The sequence below is a fragment of the Astyanax mexicanus genome, chromosome 18, assembly GCF_023375975.1.
Source record: "Astyanax mexicanus isolate ESR-SI-001 chromosome 18, AstMex3_surface, whole genome shotgun sequence".
NCBI classification, from domain to species: Eukaryota; Metazoa; Chordata; class Actinopteri; order Characiformes; family Acestrorhamphidae; genus Astyanax; species Astyanax mexicanus.
In genome coordinates, this window is record NC_064425.1 from 39,947,352 (window position 1) to 39,964,340 (window position 16,989).

Below are 16,989 nucleotides of genomic sequence, written 5' to 3' on the forward strand. Positions count from 1 at the left end.
TCGGCCCTCTGTATCAGCTCCTCAACCTTCTTCTCCTGCTCCTTAAACCTCTGCTCCAGCTCCATACAAATCTCCGACAGCTCCTTAAACTTCTTCTGATCATCAGCCCTCTTCTTCTCCTGCTCCATAATCTCCTGCTCCAGCTCCATACAAATCTCCGCCAGCTCCGCAGTTTTCTGCACCTGCTCTTGAAACTTCTGATCCAGCTCTATAAACTTCTGCAGCAGCTCCTTTTTTTTCATCTTCTTCATGGATTCACTCCGCTGTTCCTTTCGGCCTATTTCAGAGGCTTTTCTCAGCTTTTTAAACCACCGAGCCACCTTTTTAAACAGCCCTACTCTTTTCAGCTCTTCCTGTGAGGTCTTTTTGGTCCTCATTTTTTTCTCCTTGTTCATGGCTTTCTCATACTCAAAGGCCTTTTTAGCTTCTGATAGCTGGATGTCCTGCTTTGCTATGTGTGTAAGCAACGTCTTCTCTCTAGCCCTCCACTCCTCTCGCTCCTCCATCATTCTCAGTTTTAACATAACAAAGTCCATGTTACCAACATACTGCAGCTCTGCTGTACTGCCGAACCGCAACTGACGCGACGCAGCGAGCTGGTTCCAATTTATACCCCTCAGTCGGTGACGTCAAAGGGCGCCTCAGCCAATCACAATGCAGCTGGGAAACAGAACGCCAGAGAGGGAGTGACGTAAGCAGCGCTGCGTTCCACTCTGGCCGCCGCTCTGCTGGACGCTGCTACAATTCTTTTTTAGGGCTTTGATGTTTTTCTTCTTGCATTTTTCCCTTTGTTACAGTTATGAGTTATTGGAGTTAAACAGATTCATAGGATTTTTTTGTCTTAATTATGGTTATTATTCAGTTTTGAGTTTGTTAAATTGGTTTCAGTACTTAAACCAATACTTAGTATTTAATTGAGGTTATGCTTATTTGTTAATATTATTATTATTATTATTATTATTATTATTATTATTATTATTATTATTATTATTATTAGGAGTAATAGTAGTAGTAGTAGTAGTAGTAGTAGTATTGTTATCATTATTATTATTATTATTATTATTATTATTATTATTATTAGGATTATTCTGACTGTTTTTTGCAGATATTTGGTTATTTAGTGAATGTATTGAAATGTTCTTTATTCTATATGTAGAAAGAAATGAAAGAAACCTGAAAAAAGGTAGTCCAGCAGTATTAAAAAAGGGATTATAGTGGGATAAAATGAGTTGTACGCAGTACTTATATATTATTCTGCTCAACTAGCCAATCTTGATAGCAAAGAATGTATGTTAGCTATATTTTGCAACTGTTCTATTTAATGTTTGTTATTTTTATAAAGAATTATGTTAATGCGTATTAGTAATATACTTTATGAACCCGACTTTAATTTCGTTGTTTTTTACTGTTGATAAACCAAACTAAAAGCTTCCTTGTTTGTGTGTGTGTGTGTGTATATATATATATATATATATACATATATATGTATATATATATATATATATATATATATATGTATATATATATATATATATATATATATATATATATATATATATATATATATATATATATATACATATATATATATATATATATATGTATGCTACATATTCTGCTTAAAAATGTGGAACATCCTTCTTAAGTAGTTTTCCTTTAATTGGGATCACCTGGCAAACTAATTATCACAGGTGTCTGAGATCGATTTCAGGGATCCAAAGAGCCCTGAGACACAATACCATCCATGAGTTTAATTGGTTTAATTGAGAAACAAAAAAAATAATCTTTATGACAAATCCAATTAGCATAATAATGGACATGGATATAAAGTCTGTTTTAATTATTGTGTTGTTTTTTTTAAGGTACCCCTTTTCTGTACACATAAGGCATAAATTCTGTACAGATATACATAAATGTAAGTTTGCCAAATTCTCTTCAGCATGGGCTGCACTAGAAACTAAACTTATTTCTATGAAGAAATGTAAGTAATGACAAAAAACCTATATACATTTATCAGATAAACATTGGGTTGTTTTCTTTTTTGTTTATTTATTGTTTATATGATTTATGAACTTAAAAAGTGCACAAGTAGTTTAATAAAAAAACGTTTATACATACAATACCATGAGATCTCTGGGTGCTATCTGGGACATTCCAGGATTTTGGTACATTTCAGGGGTGGTCACTTCTGAAAATTTGATCTTCAATTTGATTATTTTTAGTCATATATTTATTAAATACAGGTAATAGACTATCAAAAAGTTTTATTTGTCAAGCTCATGTATCAACGCAGTTTTTTAAATTCTATTATGCAATATATTTGGTAACTTACAGTAACAGGGTTGCGAGTAACAGGGTTGCAAATCTAGGCTAAGTTGTGGTTTACCCCAGGAACAGATGCTAACTGTAAAATTTAGCTATGTATACAAGATCAAGGACAAACATGGTTATATAAGTATATAAAGTAAATTTTGACTCTACTCATTATTAGTCTTACAATATGAGTAACAGGGTTGCGTTCACTGAGTGACACACACAACTTGGACAAACATATTTGGGAAAAAAAAACTTGAAAATTGTTAGAGCACTTACTCTTGGTCTTGCCATGTGGGCAGAAAATGTCCTTGTGATGTCACTTCCTTTGTGCCAGTAGACAAATATTTTTAACTCTTTCTCTGCAGGTAAAATTCCTTATGATAACAGGGTTGCGTGCATGTTGTGGGACACAACTTAATAGCACAAAAACTGTAACATGCAAAACAATGTAGACCAAAGAAGTTGTTTTCATAAGTAAAGGAGATGCATATCAACAATATACAAGAGGAAGTCATTTATTTAGAGCTTATTTTAATTATTAAATTTGCCAAAGGAGTTGGTCACCCAATGTGTGGGACAAGAGAAAACGGCCATTTTTTGAGGTGGTCCAAAGGTATTCGGTCTTTTGAATAATATCTAAGGAGCTTATTTTTCCACCATATTTTACATTTTGTCTTATAATAAGTTCATTTTTCACAAAAAATAGTCATTTAGATATTTTGGATATGTACATTTGGAATTTAAGTGATGAGACAGGAAATGTACCAAAATCCTGGAATGTCCCATCTAATGCATCAGTTCCAGCTGTTGATGAAATTATCTCATATGTCATATATCTTAAGCATTTCCACATTTTTGACAGTTCCCCTATCCTACCTATTCGTTCTATTTGTTCGTGCATCAGTTGACTTATGGTGACTTAATTTTTAGATGGTGGCACCCAGGGAGAACTACCTGAAGGTACTGTGTGTATAAACTGTGTTTTTAATTAATTACCTGTACTTTTATCTTAGTGCCTCATTTTAAATGTCAGGCCCTCAGAATTCCAATGAGAGATTAAGCATGTTATTGCTGTAAAAAAAATAGTGATTTCTATGTCCCTATGCAATGGCTATAAAAGTGCTGTATTTAGTTATGCTGGGAGTGAATAGAGGAGGGCTATTTAAATAAGTTTGTACTTGTAATCATGTTTCACTACACCCCAAGTCTGCTTCACAATGGAGTTCTCCTTTAATTGAAAGCCATTCCAGGTGATTCTACTTCATAAAGCTGACTGAGAAAATCCAGCCAAGATGTGTAAAGTTGTCATCTAAGCAAGAGATGCTACATATTCTGGTTTGTTTAAATAATTCCATGTTTGTTTCTTCATAGTTTGGATACTGGTGTTAAAGGGCCACCTAAAAAAAACTTGATTTGAGAATAAACTCGTAATTGTTTGAGAAAAAAGAGATACGGTATGGCAGTTTAAGAATGAAGTAATATTTTGAGGAAAAGGTTGTAATATTAAGAGATTAATGTAGTAATATTACAAGAATTAAATAATAATATTCAAAGAATAAAGTGAATAAACTTGTACAAATTTGAGACAAAGGACATATGGTATGGCATTCCGAAAAAAAAAAACAGTAGTAAGATTGTTTAAATAAAGTTGTAATATTACGAGATTAAAGTAGTAATATTCTGAAAATAAAGTTGTGATATTACGAGATTAAAGACATAGGGTATGGAATTTTGAAAACAAAGTCGTAATATTAGGAGAATAAAGACAAAAAATTACGAGATTAAAGTAGTAATATTTTGAGAATTAAGTTGTAATATTATTTTTAAAAAATAAAGAGAAAAAGTACAACAACATTTACAAAGCAAACAAAAAGATGACAACACAACTACATTAAGACAACTAAAGAAACAATGCATTAAGGAAAAGAAAATACATTTACCACACTGGAAATGCTCCCGGGTGCTTTCATGCTGAAATACTTTGTTTTATGCTCTTTGACAAAGACAGACATAGGGTATGGCATATTAATAACTGTATAAATTAATTCATTTTATTTTTAAATGTACATACATACATACATAATATATTATATACACAAATACATATATATTAAGATAATATTTAGAGAAAAAGTCGTGGTATTGCATTTGAAAAATAAAGTCATAAAAAGACATATGGTATGGCATTTCAAGAATAAAGTTGCTATATTTTGAGAAAAAAGACAAACAGCATTACGTGATTAAACTTGTAATATTTAGAGAATATAGACGTATGGTTTGGCATTTAGAGAATAAAGCCGTAGTATTCTGAAAGAAATGTACGTTATGGCATTTCGAGTTATAATATTACGATAATAAAGTTGTAATATTATGTGATTAAACTTGTAACATTTACAGAAAATAGACGTACCTTGTGGTCAGTGCGCGGTACTGCAGCTGTAACACCCACACTCGGCCGGTATAGGCGCACTATAGGAAGCGGATTGCGGAAGCGGCCAGAGGAAGAGGAGTGAGGAGTCCTGCAGGCCTTCAGCGCTCAGATTTCAGTGCTTTAAATCAGTTTATAATCGGAGTATTTATCTTCTAGTGTAATCATGTCTAAGAACACGGTGTCGGACCGCTTCAGGAAGGTGGATGTGGATGAGTATGATGAGAATAAGTTTGTGGATGAGGAAGACGGCGGGGAGAACCAGCTGGGTCCGGATGAGGCGGAGGTGGACTCGCTAATCAGGCAATATCCTTTAAAACACAGCGTTTCTCCAGCGGTTCTGACCCAGTCTCGGAGCGGGCTCGGCTAATCTGCGGTTTAATGTGGTTATTCGGTGTTTATAAACGTTTAAATCGAGCGCAGAGCCGCGTTTCTGTAGATGCAGTGTGTTGGGTGTGGTGAAGCCGGGTGTTCTATCGAGTTGTGCTACCCATCGATATGTGCTACTTAGCGGTTCTGCGCATGCGCAAAACTCTCCATCCCTGGGTTTCTTACCAACTGCCTGGGCGGATCTGCTACAGCTCAGGTCCTTTAGGGACCTGGGTTAAGTTACCCACCTTAATTTTTTTCCTGATAATTTAGGGTTTTTTTCCGGGTGCATTGTACAATCTGAAATTACAATCATCGTTTGCTTGAGTGTTAAAACCGTGTAAAAAAAAAAGTAATAAAAAATATACTCATATAAATGTTTTTAATTACCCAGATATATTGCCTACTTTATCCCGATAACAGCAATTTAGTCTGTTCAAATTTGATCATACCGACACTTCTGCTGCATGCAGTATGTTCTAATAATTTGTATTTTTACAGTTAAACATTGAACACTAGGGTAGCACGTTTTGACAGGGTAGCAGAACCTGACAGAACACCACACCCTCATTCATTTGCTGCAGCTTCCTATAGTAACCTAACATTATAAACCTCCACGCGGCTTCGCTTTTACACACTCTTATACTGTAAAACTGGATTAAAATGTAGGTTAGTGCCTTAATTTGTTCCATATATAGCAGTTATGCTGTTTATTTCGGTGCAGTTCTGCACAATTCTGCAGTGATTAGCCACTAAGCTAGCTTAGCTCTATCAGTTCCGCATCTTGATTAGACGTGACCAGGTTATAAACAGGGCTGGGCGGTACTGTAGTTAGCTAGAATGTTGATACGATACTACAGTATCTAATTTCATGTCTTAAGAACGATACTGATTACATGTATGGTAATACATTAAAATTAGCTGTTTAACTACCATGGTAAATAATTTATACAAAATATTTAAAAAAAATCCAATCAACAGATTTTTAAAAGCCTTTTTTGACTGCTTCATCTGCACATTTCACAAACTTTGATTTAAGACAAAGATAACCTAAATAAATACATAAAGCAGTTTTTAAATGATGATTTGATTTTTTACAGTAAAAAAGCAATCCAAACTAAACTGGCCCCATGTGAAAAAAAAATACCCCAATAAATTACAGGGATTTCCTTTTTTTGTAAGCTGAGTTCAATTTCTCTGCCTATAGAATCAAAAATCACTTAAATAGAACCTGTCTGACAACATGCAGCAGATAAAATATCTTCACAACGTGATCAAGCAGGTCAGTTTCCTTTGCTGGGAATTGCTGGACATGTCCAGATAGCTGCACTGTTAAAATAGCAATCCGCCAAAATCAGAGCACACCTGGCTCTTAAAGGAAATGCCAAGTGACACACTGGTTGGATCTTGACGAATTAAAAGCTAAAAAACACAAATGCATAACAGTATGTTAATTTGGTTGACTGACTTTGCTAACTGGGTAAAATGTAATTTTTTTAAAACTTTGTCACAGTTTAGGTTGTAAAGATTGTAAAGCTGCAAGTGCTGTTTAGACTGAAGTGTTTTTCCTAAGCGATGCTCACATCAAACCTGATGGGGGCGCTGCAGGCTGTACTGAAAAACCCACCAATCAACACAAAGAACCAGAATGTGAAGGTGAGTCAGAGTTTAGAGTTGCACTCTGAGCTGGTTTCTCAGATCTAAGGCAGATTTGGCAAAATTGTTTATTTTACAGTAACGTGTAACAAATATACCGTATTTTGTACACTGTAAGCACACTAAAAATCCTTTAATCCTTTAATAAATCGACAGTAAACCTTATAATTTTACCAGTCATGTATTAAGGAGCAGTAAAGCCACTCCTCTGAAGTACAGCTTTATACAGGAGTTTTAGTTTTTTTTTTTTTTTTATCACAGAGGCTGGAGCAGAATTAGCATTAGCCACTAAGCATCAGCTCTTTTGCTGTTCAGAGGTTAATATTATGGGACTGTAGGCTGCTGCTAACCCTGGCTAGCACTGTTGGAGCAGCATTAGCATGACCCGCTATCCATGCTAAGCGCTAGCTCTTTAGTTCTTCAGAGGTGATTATATAGGCCTGTAGCCTGCATGTTTATCGTGTTTAAACATGCTACATAGAACAAACGGCTAGCTAATATAGCCTGTCAGACAGCATAAACCTCTAACTGTGGCTAGCGTTATCAGCTAATGCTAGTGGAAATCTGGAAATCTAAGCATACTGTAGTGCTTTACTCACCCAAATAAATAGTTTTCCGGAGAGAAATCTGTGTAGATTAACGTCCAGTACTAGTTTGACTTTAAAATAACTTTTTTTTTTTTACATAACTTAGCTTAGCATTGCAGGTCTTAACGCCCTGCAGCGAGACCTGCTGAATTAGAAGGAAAACATGGCAACACCCCTGTTCCTTACTAGTGTCTCATAATGTGCCTTATAATCCGGTGTGCCTTATGTACGAAAATAGAGCATTAAGTAGACATTCATTGATAGTGTGCCTTGTAATCCGGTGCACCTTATAGTTTTAAGAATATGTTAAATAAGAAAATTCAGTTTAGATTATATTGGCTTTTCAGTTAAAACTTGAGTCTCTTATTCATATTATTATTATTATTATTATTATTATTATTATTATTATTATTATGAATATTCCACAAATAAATCAATGGTTTTCTGTAGTTCAGTTTTTAAAAAGTAAAAATGAAAATACTAGGATTTTGCAGAAACAGGTGTTGATATCTAACATCAACTGCACACAAAAAACATGTTGGAATTTTTTTTTTGATTGAATAAACATTTTAATTAATGAAGCGTTTTTTAAAGATATTTTATTTACGTGCGTGTGTGTGTATCAGGATCGGGCCGAGGGTCTGGTATTGAAAGTGCTGACGGCCTTTAAGAGCAGTGATATTGAGAAGGCGGTTCAGTCTCTGGATAAGAACAAAGTGGACCTCCTGATGAAGTACATCTACAAAGGCTTTGAACGGCCCTCAGAGAACAGCAGCGCAGTCCTGCTGCAGTGGCACGAAAAGGTAAGAACTGCATCACATTTAAAATACACTAAAGGTTTCTGTAGACTCCTTTCTATGAATACTTTTATTTAATTACTTTACGTGACTGACACAGATGTGCAAATGCACACATGCAGCTTGACTAGTCCCTGTAGAGAAGTCATGTCCAATGCTGGTGTGGTCTAAAGCGGTATACAGCCCCAGGAATGGTGGAGCTCTGTTCAATAATTTTGGATGGGATGAGTTTTGAAGTTGATGAGGGAGTCTTTTCTGGACAGCAGAGGCAGTTACTCTAAATAAAGCGATTTTCTTTTAAATACGCTTGATTTCAGAAGAAACAATAAAAGTCCCATGACTTTTGCCAATTTTATAGTGTCGTGTACCTAAAAAAAAAACCAAGAAGTACAGAAGAACACCTTTCATTTATTTATTTTTTAACTTTTACACTTTTGTAACTGCACTGACTGCAGTTAGGTATTTTTTTTTCATACAGCATATTTTGCCTTTACAAAACGAAGAAGATAATTAAAATAAGAACAAAAGTAAGAATTTAAATAAATGATGAGACAGAGAATGAACATTTATTATCTGATAATTGTAGTTATAATTAGTCAAAAGCCTTGTATCTACAATGTAACCAGATAATGAAAAAAACATGAAAAATAATTCAATTGATAAAGATTTTATTTCAGATCATTTTGGAGCATTTCTATTAGTCCAGATTTAATAAGTAAGAATTAATAAATTAGCAATTTTCTTTTTTTTTTTGTAATTTGAAATGATTTCTTTTGACCCCTGTTTACTTTTCAAATTGAGTAGTAGTAAAAGTAATACTAGTAATAATAATAAAAAATATAGCCGCAAGCGGCAATCATCGGGTTCAAGCACCAACTTGCACAATGGTGCCTACTGGAGCATTGAATGGTGATGTGTAAGAAGGTCTAATATGATTGGAGATGCCCTGTCACGTTTAGAAATTATCAAGTTTTTCACCTGTTATTAATGTTGAGCAGAGGCCTTTCAACCTGATCAGTGCTTAAATTCACATGTAAATCTAGTGAACTTTGTAGGATATTCATTAAGTGAGTTAGAACTAGTCAAAAGGTGTCTACATGTTATTGGTATTGATCAGGTGGCTTCAACCAGAATGTTCACAAAGTGGTATTCAGATTGACCTTTGAACCTTTGCAGAACAAGCTGAAATGTTTGACCAAACAAGTTTAAATTAACACAAAGGAGTGAATGTTCTGATATGACATGTAATTACGAAGTTATTATAAATCTAGTTCTGAATTAAATGGCGCTTCATCAAGCACCAACTAGCACAATGGTGCCTACTAGAGCATAGGATGGTGATGTGTAAGAAGGTCTAACACAATTGGAGACATTCTGTCACATTTAGAAATGATCAAAAGTCTTTCACCTGTTATTAATGTTGAGAAGAGGCACAAAGGAGTGAATGTTCTGATATGACATGTAATGTCAAGTTATTCTTAATCTAGTTCTGTATTAAATGGCGCTTCATCAGAGTGATATTGTACAGAGGTCTTTAACATTGTGAGATTACAGCAAATACTGCAGAGTTACAGCAATTTAGGTTAGAAATTCCAAGGACGCACAGATTGCTTGATGCCTGGAGAGTATTGTATGTGAAATTTTCACAAATGTTTTTAATGAACATTTACCTAGAGACTCTACAGTGTGCAGCAAGACTGAAATGGAGGTGATAGGCCAAATATCCAGAGAGTAGTTTCAATATAGCTATTTTTAAACAATTAGCAATTATGAATGAACAAAGCACTTTTTAAACATAGTTGTATTGAGAAATTTGTCAGAGCCACTGTACTAAATATGGCAAAAACAATTAGATGTCAAAATAGTACAGCATGATTGACATATACTCGTTTTTTTGGAACAGCGCCCCCCAGTGGGCAGATTGTTTCAGCACTTTGCAGGTCACTACAGTGTCTCCACCTGAACATAACTGCCAAATATCATCCAGATTGGGCAACATTCAGCCTGCCAAAATGTCTGCTGAATGCTGATTGGCTGATGGTGTTCAGCCATGTTGATTGATTAAGTTGCCCTTTGAACATCCTTTAGAGGCTGTATGATAGATTCTGCATGCAAAGTTTCAACTTGCTAGGTTGCACGGTTGCTGAGAAACAGTGCTCCAAATTTACCTCTTGAAGTGAATGGGGCATATATCCGGAAGGACTAATTTGCATATGGCGGCCATATTGTTTACATATTTCAACTTTTTCTTAATGAATATTGAAGCGCTTGCTCTCACGAGTGTTTTGATACCAAACATGCCAGGATTGGTCAAAATTCCTAGGACTAGTTTGCAAAAGTAGGTTTTGCATATTATGCAAATTAGCACAAAATCTATATAGACGGAAGTGCATGGTCCAAATTGGAAAGTTGTTGGTATTGACCCAAGGAATCCATCAAAAAAAGAATTTTGAATGTAGGTCTTATGGTTTTTGAGTTATTGAGAAAATTGTGAAAAATGAATTTCCTTGTTTATAGCGCCACCACTTGACCAATCGGTGCCATTTTTGTTGTCCACCGAGATGCACTGATCCTACATCTACCTACCAAGTTTCATTTCATTTCATTTTTCTATGACTTACGGTTTAGGCTGCACAACTGTTTTTACAGGAGAAAAAGAATAATAATAATAATAATAATAATAATAATAATAATAATAAGAAGAAAAATCTTAGCAAAAACAATAGGGTTCTACGCACCTTCGGTGCTTGAACCCTAATAAGTAATAATAAAATAATATATATAATCATTTAGAATTTTCTGCTCTTTGTCTGTAGGCTCTCTCAGCAGGCGGCGTGGGCTCCATCGTCCGTGTGCTAACGGCCCGGAAAACCGTTTAAAACCCACTTCACCCAAAACACCTTGGCAGCGCTGACACAGGGATTGGCTGGCACAACCCCAGGCAGCGCCTGGCACCTACCTACACTGTGGAGGACGTCCGGTCTCACATCTCTCGCTTTCTTTCTTCTCTTCTATTGCATTGCTTTCGTTCTGGGTTTTTCTCGCAGAGACGACAGACAGCTGCAGTTCAGATCTCTGTATCAGCTCGAGGGTCCGAACGCAGTGGTCTTCATCAGTGGACAGATGTCCCTCTTTAAAACCGACACAACCTGCTCCACCTCTTTCACTCTGCTTACCACTCAGTGGACTGTTGAGGTGGATTTAGACGCTTCTGTTGATATGATGATGACGATCATGATTTTTATTATAATATAGTATTGTAGGCATGAGTATGGACCCTTTTTTTTTTGTTTTTAAACAGTGTCACAGTGTACAGGGACACATCGTGCACTTTTTACATCCCTAAAATTACTTATTTGATGCAGTTTATTGGCGGGTATTGGGTCACTTTATAGTGTTTATTAAACCTGCAAGGCCACAGCACTTTACTGTTAGCTCAGTAGAGGTACCATTAAATGATACAGTGATGCAGCATAATATATATAGAATATATCAGTGTTTTCCAAGTTTTTCACACTTTCGTACCTCCCGCTTGATTTTAAAGATGTACTCACAGTAGGCAATACGTGCCCTGGCCTGCTTGAAGAGGTGGACCAGAGCATGGTTCACTTGTACTCGAGCTTGTACTCGAGCTTGAGCGCCAACAAGATGATGTCAGTGATGCGACTTTCCTGTAAACAATCATGGAGGTGATGTGCCGAATTCAGCATCCCCACCAGAAAAAGCACCCCCTCTTGGGAGCGACGCTATTTCGCTATGTACGTAACCATGACTTTTGGCACATACTTCTAAGTAAGTTAAAACAGATCATCTTTGCTTTTGCGCTCCTGAGAGAGGGTGCTTTTCATGGTGGGGGTGCTGAATATGGCACAATACCAGCAAGCCCACTGAGCAGCGAGTGACGATGTAAGTGTGCTCGGGCACGGATTGTTTAAACGCAGTGTAGGTGCATGCCAGCGGGGGAGTGGGGAGGGGGCAGAACTGTGTCTACTGTGAGTACACCCTAAAACTTTGCCTAGTATGCCTTATATGCTGCCATAAAAAAAAAACAGCTTACTCTGCAAGCTCTCAAAAGGTGGTTCCTGTGGTATCTGGCACCAGCATGGTAAAACATCTCCTTAATTTGAGGTAAAATGAGGTAAACACCCTGTCTCCAGTTCAGGGTGTCTCTTCTTGGACCAGTATGAGTAGGTACTTTCTGGTTTGGCAGATTTCTGAAGGTGGTATCTGTGGTACCTCTGACCAAGACATTACAGGAGATAATGCAAGTCCTTGAGTTCTAATTTGAGAGGTGGCCATTTGTGCCTCACATATAACATTCCTGAAGGTGGTCTCTGGGACCAAGATATTACAGGAGGTCCATTAAGGACCTTAAAGACCACTATCAATAGGTACTTTACTGGTTTGGCCCTTATCAATTGACAGTTGCCTCACCATCTGGAACCAAGATACCACAGCAGATCCATTACTTTTATTTGAGAGGTTGAAACACTCACCAGTTCCGGTGTTCCTCATTGGACCACTATCTGGTAGATATCTATCCACATAAAGCTTCTTAAATATATATTTTAGGGCAGATTATGTTGACAGTTGACAGACCTTACATACGGCATGTTGGCACAAGGGAGGAGCTCAGTTCTGCAGTGTTGTGGCCCTGCAGGTTCCAATACCAGCTTTTATATCTAAAAAAAAAAAAAAAAAACAATGAATAGAAGCACATCTCTCATCTTGTTGATGTTCATACTGCATTCCAGATCTTAAATCACAGGCACTGCACTCGCTGTGTGTGTAGTGTTTTTTTTCTGCCTTAGCACCACCTTCTGTTGGACAGTGTCCATCTTCTGAACACAGAGGAAGGATACCTCGTATTCTGCCACACTTTCTGTACTTGCTGTCTTGGCTGGGCTTTGCTGATTTCTTCTTATTCTTCCTCCTCCTCATTTTCTTCAGGCCAAGGTTTTGCTCAACTGCTGCCAGAAAAAAGCAGCTACCTGACTTTCTACTTACACTCAAGTGGCCACTTTATTAGAAACACCTACCCTGTAGTTCCACACACTGGCCAGTTTGAGTTTGACCAGTGATGCACCGAATATTTGGCAACTATAAATAATAATTTATAAATAATTTCTAACAAACAATGGCTTTCTTCTTTGTATTTTAAGTCATATTGCATTATTATCTGTAAGATTTCCTTCAGCAGGAGGCACTTTACTGGATTCTGAGACACAACGCTACACTTAAAGCTAGGCTCCCTATAGTCACAGGGCTGTGTGAAACTAAGCTCACACAACAACTACAGTTTGTCATCAACACAGCGAGTAATCCAGCTCAGAAAAAAAAAAAAAACAGTTAGCGTCACTCTCTAGCTCAGGAGAGTTTAGTTGTTGTGTCTGTTTGCAACAATTAGCAACAGTTCCAGCAGTGGGCCCCCACAGTGAAATATATGAATATAGTAGAAATGCTGTATTATGTTTTGCCGAGTCGACAAGCTGTCCACCGCACTATGTAACTTTGGTAAAGCAAGCGGCAGGACAAAGCTTGTGAATGTGGATTATTATTGCACCACATTCTTTTAATTCAGATGTCAGTTCTGTATCTCTCAGCTTGTCCAGAAATGCACGTGTAAAGCATGTCCTTCTGTTTGCTAAAATGTTCAAATTGATTATTTTTAAATTGTAGAACTACGTTTCAGTTTTGGCTCTGTGGTCAAAAACTGTGTTACAGACAGACTTAAAGAAAAAGATCATTAAATGTTAATGAGTCTCTATCTGAGGAGACTCTATGCAATGTGGAGCTACAAGAGAGGATTTCCAATAAAGTGGCCAGTGAGTGTCTGGTACATGCTTTTATAGGACTAATCGCAAGTTCTTCAAGACAGAAAAAAGGGAAAGCATTCCTTGTGTTTGTTTGCTGCCAAAAAGTTTGATTCTAATCTAAAGGAACTCAATTTTGTACTTTTTTTTTGTTGTTGTTGTAATGATCTAGCATCTTTACAGTCACACAAAAACCTGCTATCTCCATCTTGCTGTCTTTCCTTGTTTGTTGACTTAAAGGAGAACTCCGATTGACTAGGGAAGTAAAGCATGATAAATAGTATTAAACTTTGTTGAATAGCACACCTCCATTCTCCCACAGCTTTCCCGAGATCCAGTAATTTTGTTCTGTTTGTCCAAACATGCTTTAGAATGAATGACATGGGGCATATTTTGCGCCTGCAGATAAATCACTTTTTCCACCATTATCCAGGCTCAGAGTAGCTCCACACCTCATTGCTAGAATCCGTAGAGCCCTGACATTTAAAAACTTTAAAAGTGCACAAGAAGCTTATTAAAATCCACTGTTTACATACCGTAGCGTGACCTAATGCCCGGGGCTGTAGCCAATGCGACGGGTTGTAAACAGTGATTTTTTAATAAGCTTCTTGTGCATTTATTAAGTTATTAATGCCTCATTTTAAATGTCAGGGCTCTTCAGATACTGGATCTTGGAAAGCTGCCGGCTATTCAACAACTCTTTATCATGTTTTACTACACCAAAAGTCAATTTTACACCGGAGTTCTCCTTTAATGCCCAACATAAAACCAATTGTCACATAATGTTGCTTTAATGATTAACATTTTTTGGAGATGGAAGGCTTTGTTGTGACTGTGATGATAAAACACTTCATCAGAATGAACCCAGGAATCAGGATGTTTGATCATCAGTTAAGGGCACTGAATATTTGTACTAAACGTTGATCACAAGCTCCTGTATACTGGATATCTTCATTAGGGATGTTCCGATCCGAGTCACTGAATGTAGAATATCATAGACACTGATCTGTGTTTGTATAAATAATACAGACCCAGAGAATAAATATTTTGATAAAACATGCTGGCTGTTTTACTGAAATAAAATCCGTTCTAAGCTTACTAAAATTGCCCTTGATCGGATCGGGACATCCCTCATCTTCATCACTGATGAGGTCATTGTTCTGTAACAGGATTGGTATGTCCACTTGTTCACTTGTTTTGGATCCAGGTGATCATTACTGGGCCCTTTTTTTTGCATAGTAGATTTTAGACACCTACTGAAAGAGGTTTCTCACAGTCAGAGTGGGCCGAACATTCCTGACATGAGTATGTACTTCAGTCAGAGCTCAGCTCAGCCTCCCGCTGGTCCACTCTACAAGCCATACATGAAAAAACTAACTGCTTTGGGCAAAGCTGAGCGATCGTCAGTGTTTGAGAGGGTGTGGTAAATGGGTGCATATCACTCACTTGATCAAGTGCAAATATAACAAACAAGTTTACCAACTGCCTTATAAAATATTCCTTTTATAACGTGTGGTCCATTTGGAAGCAATAAAAATGTATTATGATTGAAACCTGTTTATTTTTGGTTTATTCCATAATTATCCTATATTCTACTATTCTGTGTCTGTGCCTTACCATACAACCTGCGCAAGACATGTCGCAATGCTCATTGCTATCATACACCCCACCAGCAGTTTACTTTCACACACTCTGCCTATATTGTTTAAATAGCAACAGTACCTATGATTATGTATACACTGATGGACGAAGTTGTCCAGAGATGAGATGCGTTCACGTAAATATCTGGCGTATTGCTATCTTGGCAACGTAAAACACAGGTGCACCACTGATAAGAACCATGACAACAGTCAACTGTCATAAGTCCATTCCTGTCTTGGCACTGCAGACACAACATGCCGTGCGTACACCCTTGTTTGTTACGCACACATTAACACACAAAGACGCGCAGACCCAACTTTTACTTTTACATCAACATAAAACATGATGCCCCTGCAGCAGATAAATCGCTTTTTACACCGTTACCGTTACCCAAAGTAGCTCCACACCTCATTGGTAGAATCTGGAAAGCCCTGACATTTAAAACTAGTGCACAAAAAGGTTATTAAAAACCACTGTTTACAACCCATAGCGAAACCTGCATCCTTAGGCCCTGCCATCACTCTACTCTTCATGACTTTACCTTAAGATGGTGGCGCCCTGAGATTAAGTTATGCAGTTTTTAAATAAGATTCTTGTGCACTTTTTAAGTTATTATAATGCCTTATTTTAAATGTCAGGGCTCTCTGGATTCTAGCAATGAGGTGTGGAGCTACTTTGAGCCTGAATAACGGTGTAAAAGCGGCACAGGATGTTAACGTTGTTTTTTTAATAAGCTTCTTGTGCACTTTTTAAGTTATTAATGCTTCATTTTAAATGTCAGGGCTCTCTGGATTCTAGCAAGGAGGCGTCAAGCGACTTTGTGCCTGGATAATGGTGTAAAAAATGATTTATTGGGGCAAAAATATGCCCTGAAGCAGCATAAAAGTACAAAATTACTGGATCTCAGAAAGCTGTAGGAGAGGGGTGGTGGGCTATTCAACAAAGGTAAGTACTTTTTATCATGTTTTACTACAACAAAAGTCCATTTTACACCAGATTTCTCCTTCAAGCTCTTCAGGTCCAGAGAATAACCTAAAATGGTACAAAATCCAGTACACTTAAATTGTACAAAAGTTAGAAGTCAATTGTCAGGGAGAAAAAAAGTAGGGGTGTTCTAAAACTTTTGACCGGTAGTGTACATGGTAAAGCAATAGCATAAAAATGCAATTACACCCTTTTAAAAGAGCAATTGTTTTTGGAAATGATTAAGGTCACTTACACAAAAGCTTTGGATCATAAGATTTGGATCTATTTGTGCAAAAATGACTTTTTGCATGCTTTTTCATTTCAACGTGGGTCTCGACTGACCCTATAAATACCCAAAACAAGCCCAAAAAAATTCAGCCATCTGTTTTCTGTGAATCACCTATAAGAGTTTGGTG

The 16,989-nt window shown here is 36.9% G+C and overlaps 1 protein-coding gene across 1 annotated transcript; it reads left to right on the forward strand.

Moving 5' to 3' along the window:
* The first annotated feature begins 4,784 nt into the window (after positions 1-4,784).
* arpc5a (actin related protein 2/3 complex, subunit 5A) lies at positions 4,785-15,519 on the forward strand. The gene is made up of 4 exons (XM_007245060.4): positions 4,785-5,050; positions 6,697-6,769; positions 7,983-8,159; positions 10,970-15,519. The coding sequence occupies exons 1-4, from the start codon at positions 4,911-4,913 to the stop codon at positions 11,030-11,032; spliced, it is 453 nt and encodes a 150-aa protein (XP_007245122.1). The 5' UTR covers positions 4,785-4,910; the 3' UTR covers positions 11,033-15,519.
* The last annotated feature ends 1,470 nt before the right edge of the window (positions 15,520-16,989 follow it).

Bases quoted from the DNA above. Each gene is read 5' to 3' on its own strand.
- arpc5a (XM_007245060.4), top strand. From the start codon at position 4,911: ATGTCTAAGAACACGGTGTCGGACCGCTTCAGGAAGGTGGATGTGGAT. The intron at 5,051-6,696 runs ATATCCTTTAAA...AGCGATGCTCAC, and splicing joins GTGGACTCGCTAATCAGGCA to ATCAAACCTGATGGGGGCGC. The intron at 8,160-10,969 runs GTAAGAACTGCA...CTTTGTCTGTAG, and splicing joins TGCTGCAGTGGCACGAAAAG to GCTCTCTCAGCAGGCGGCGT.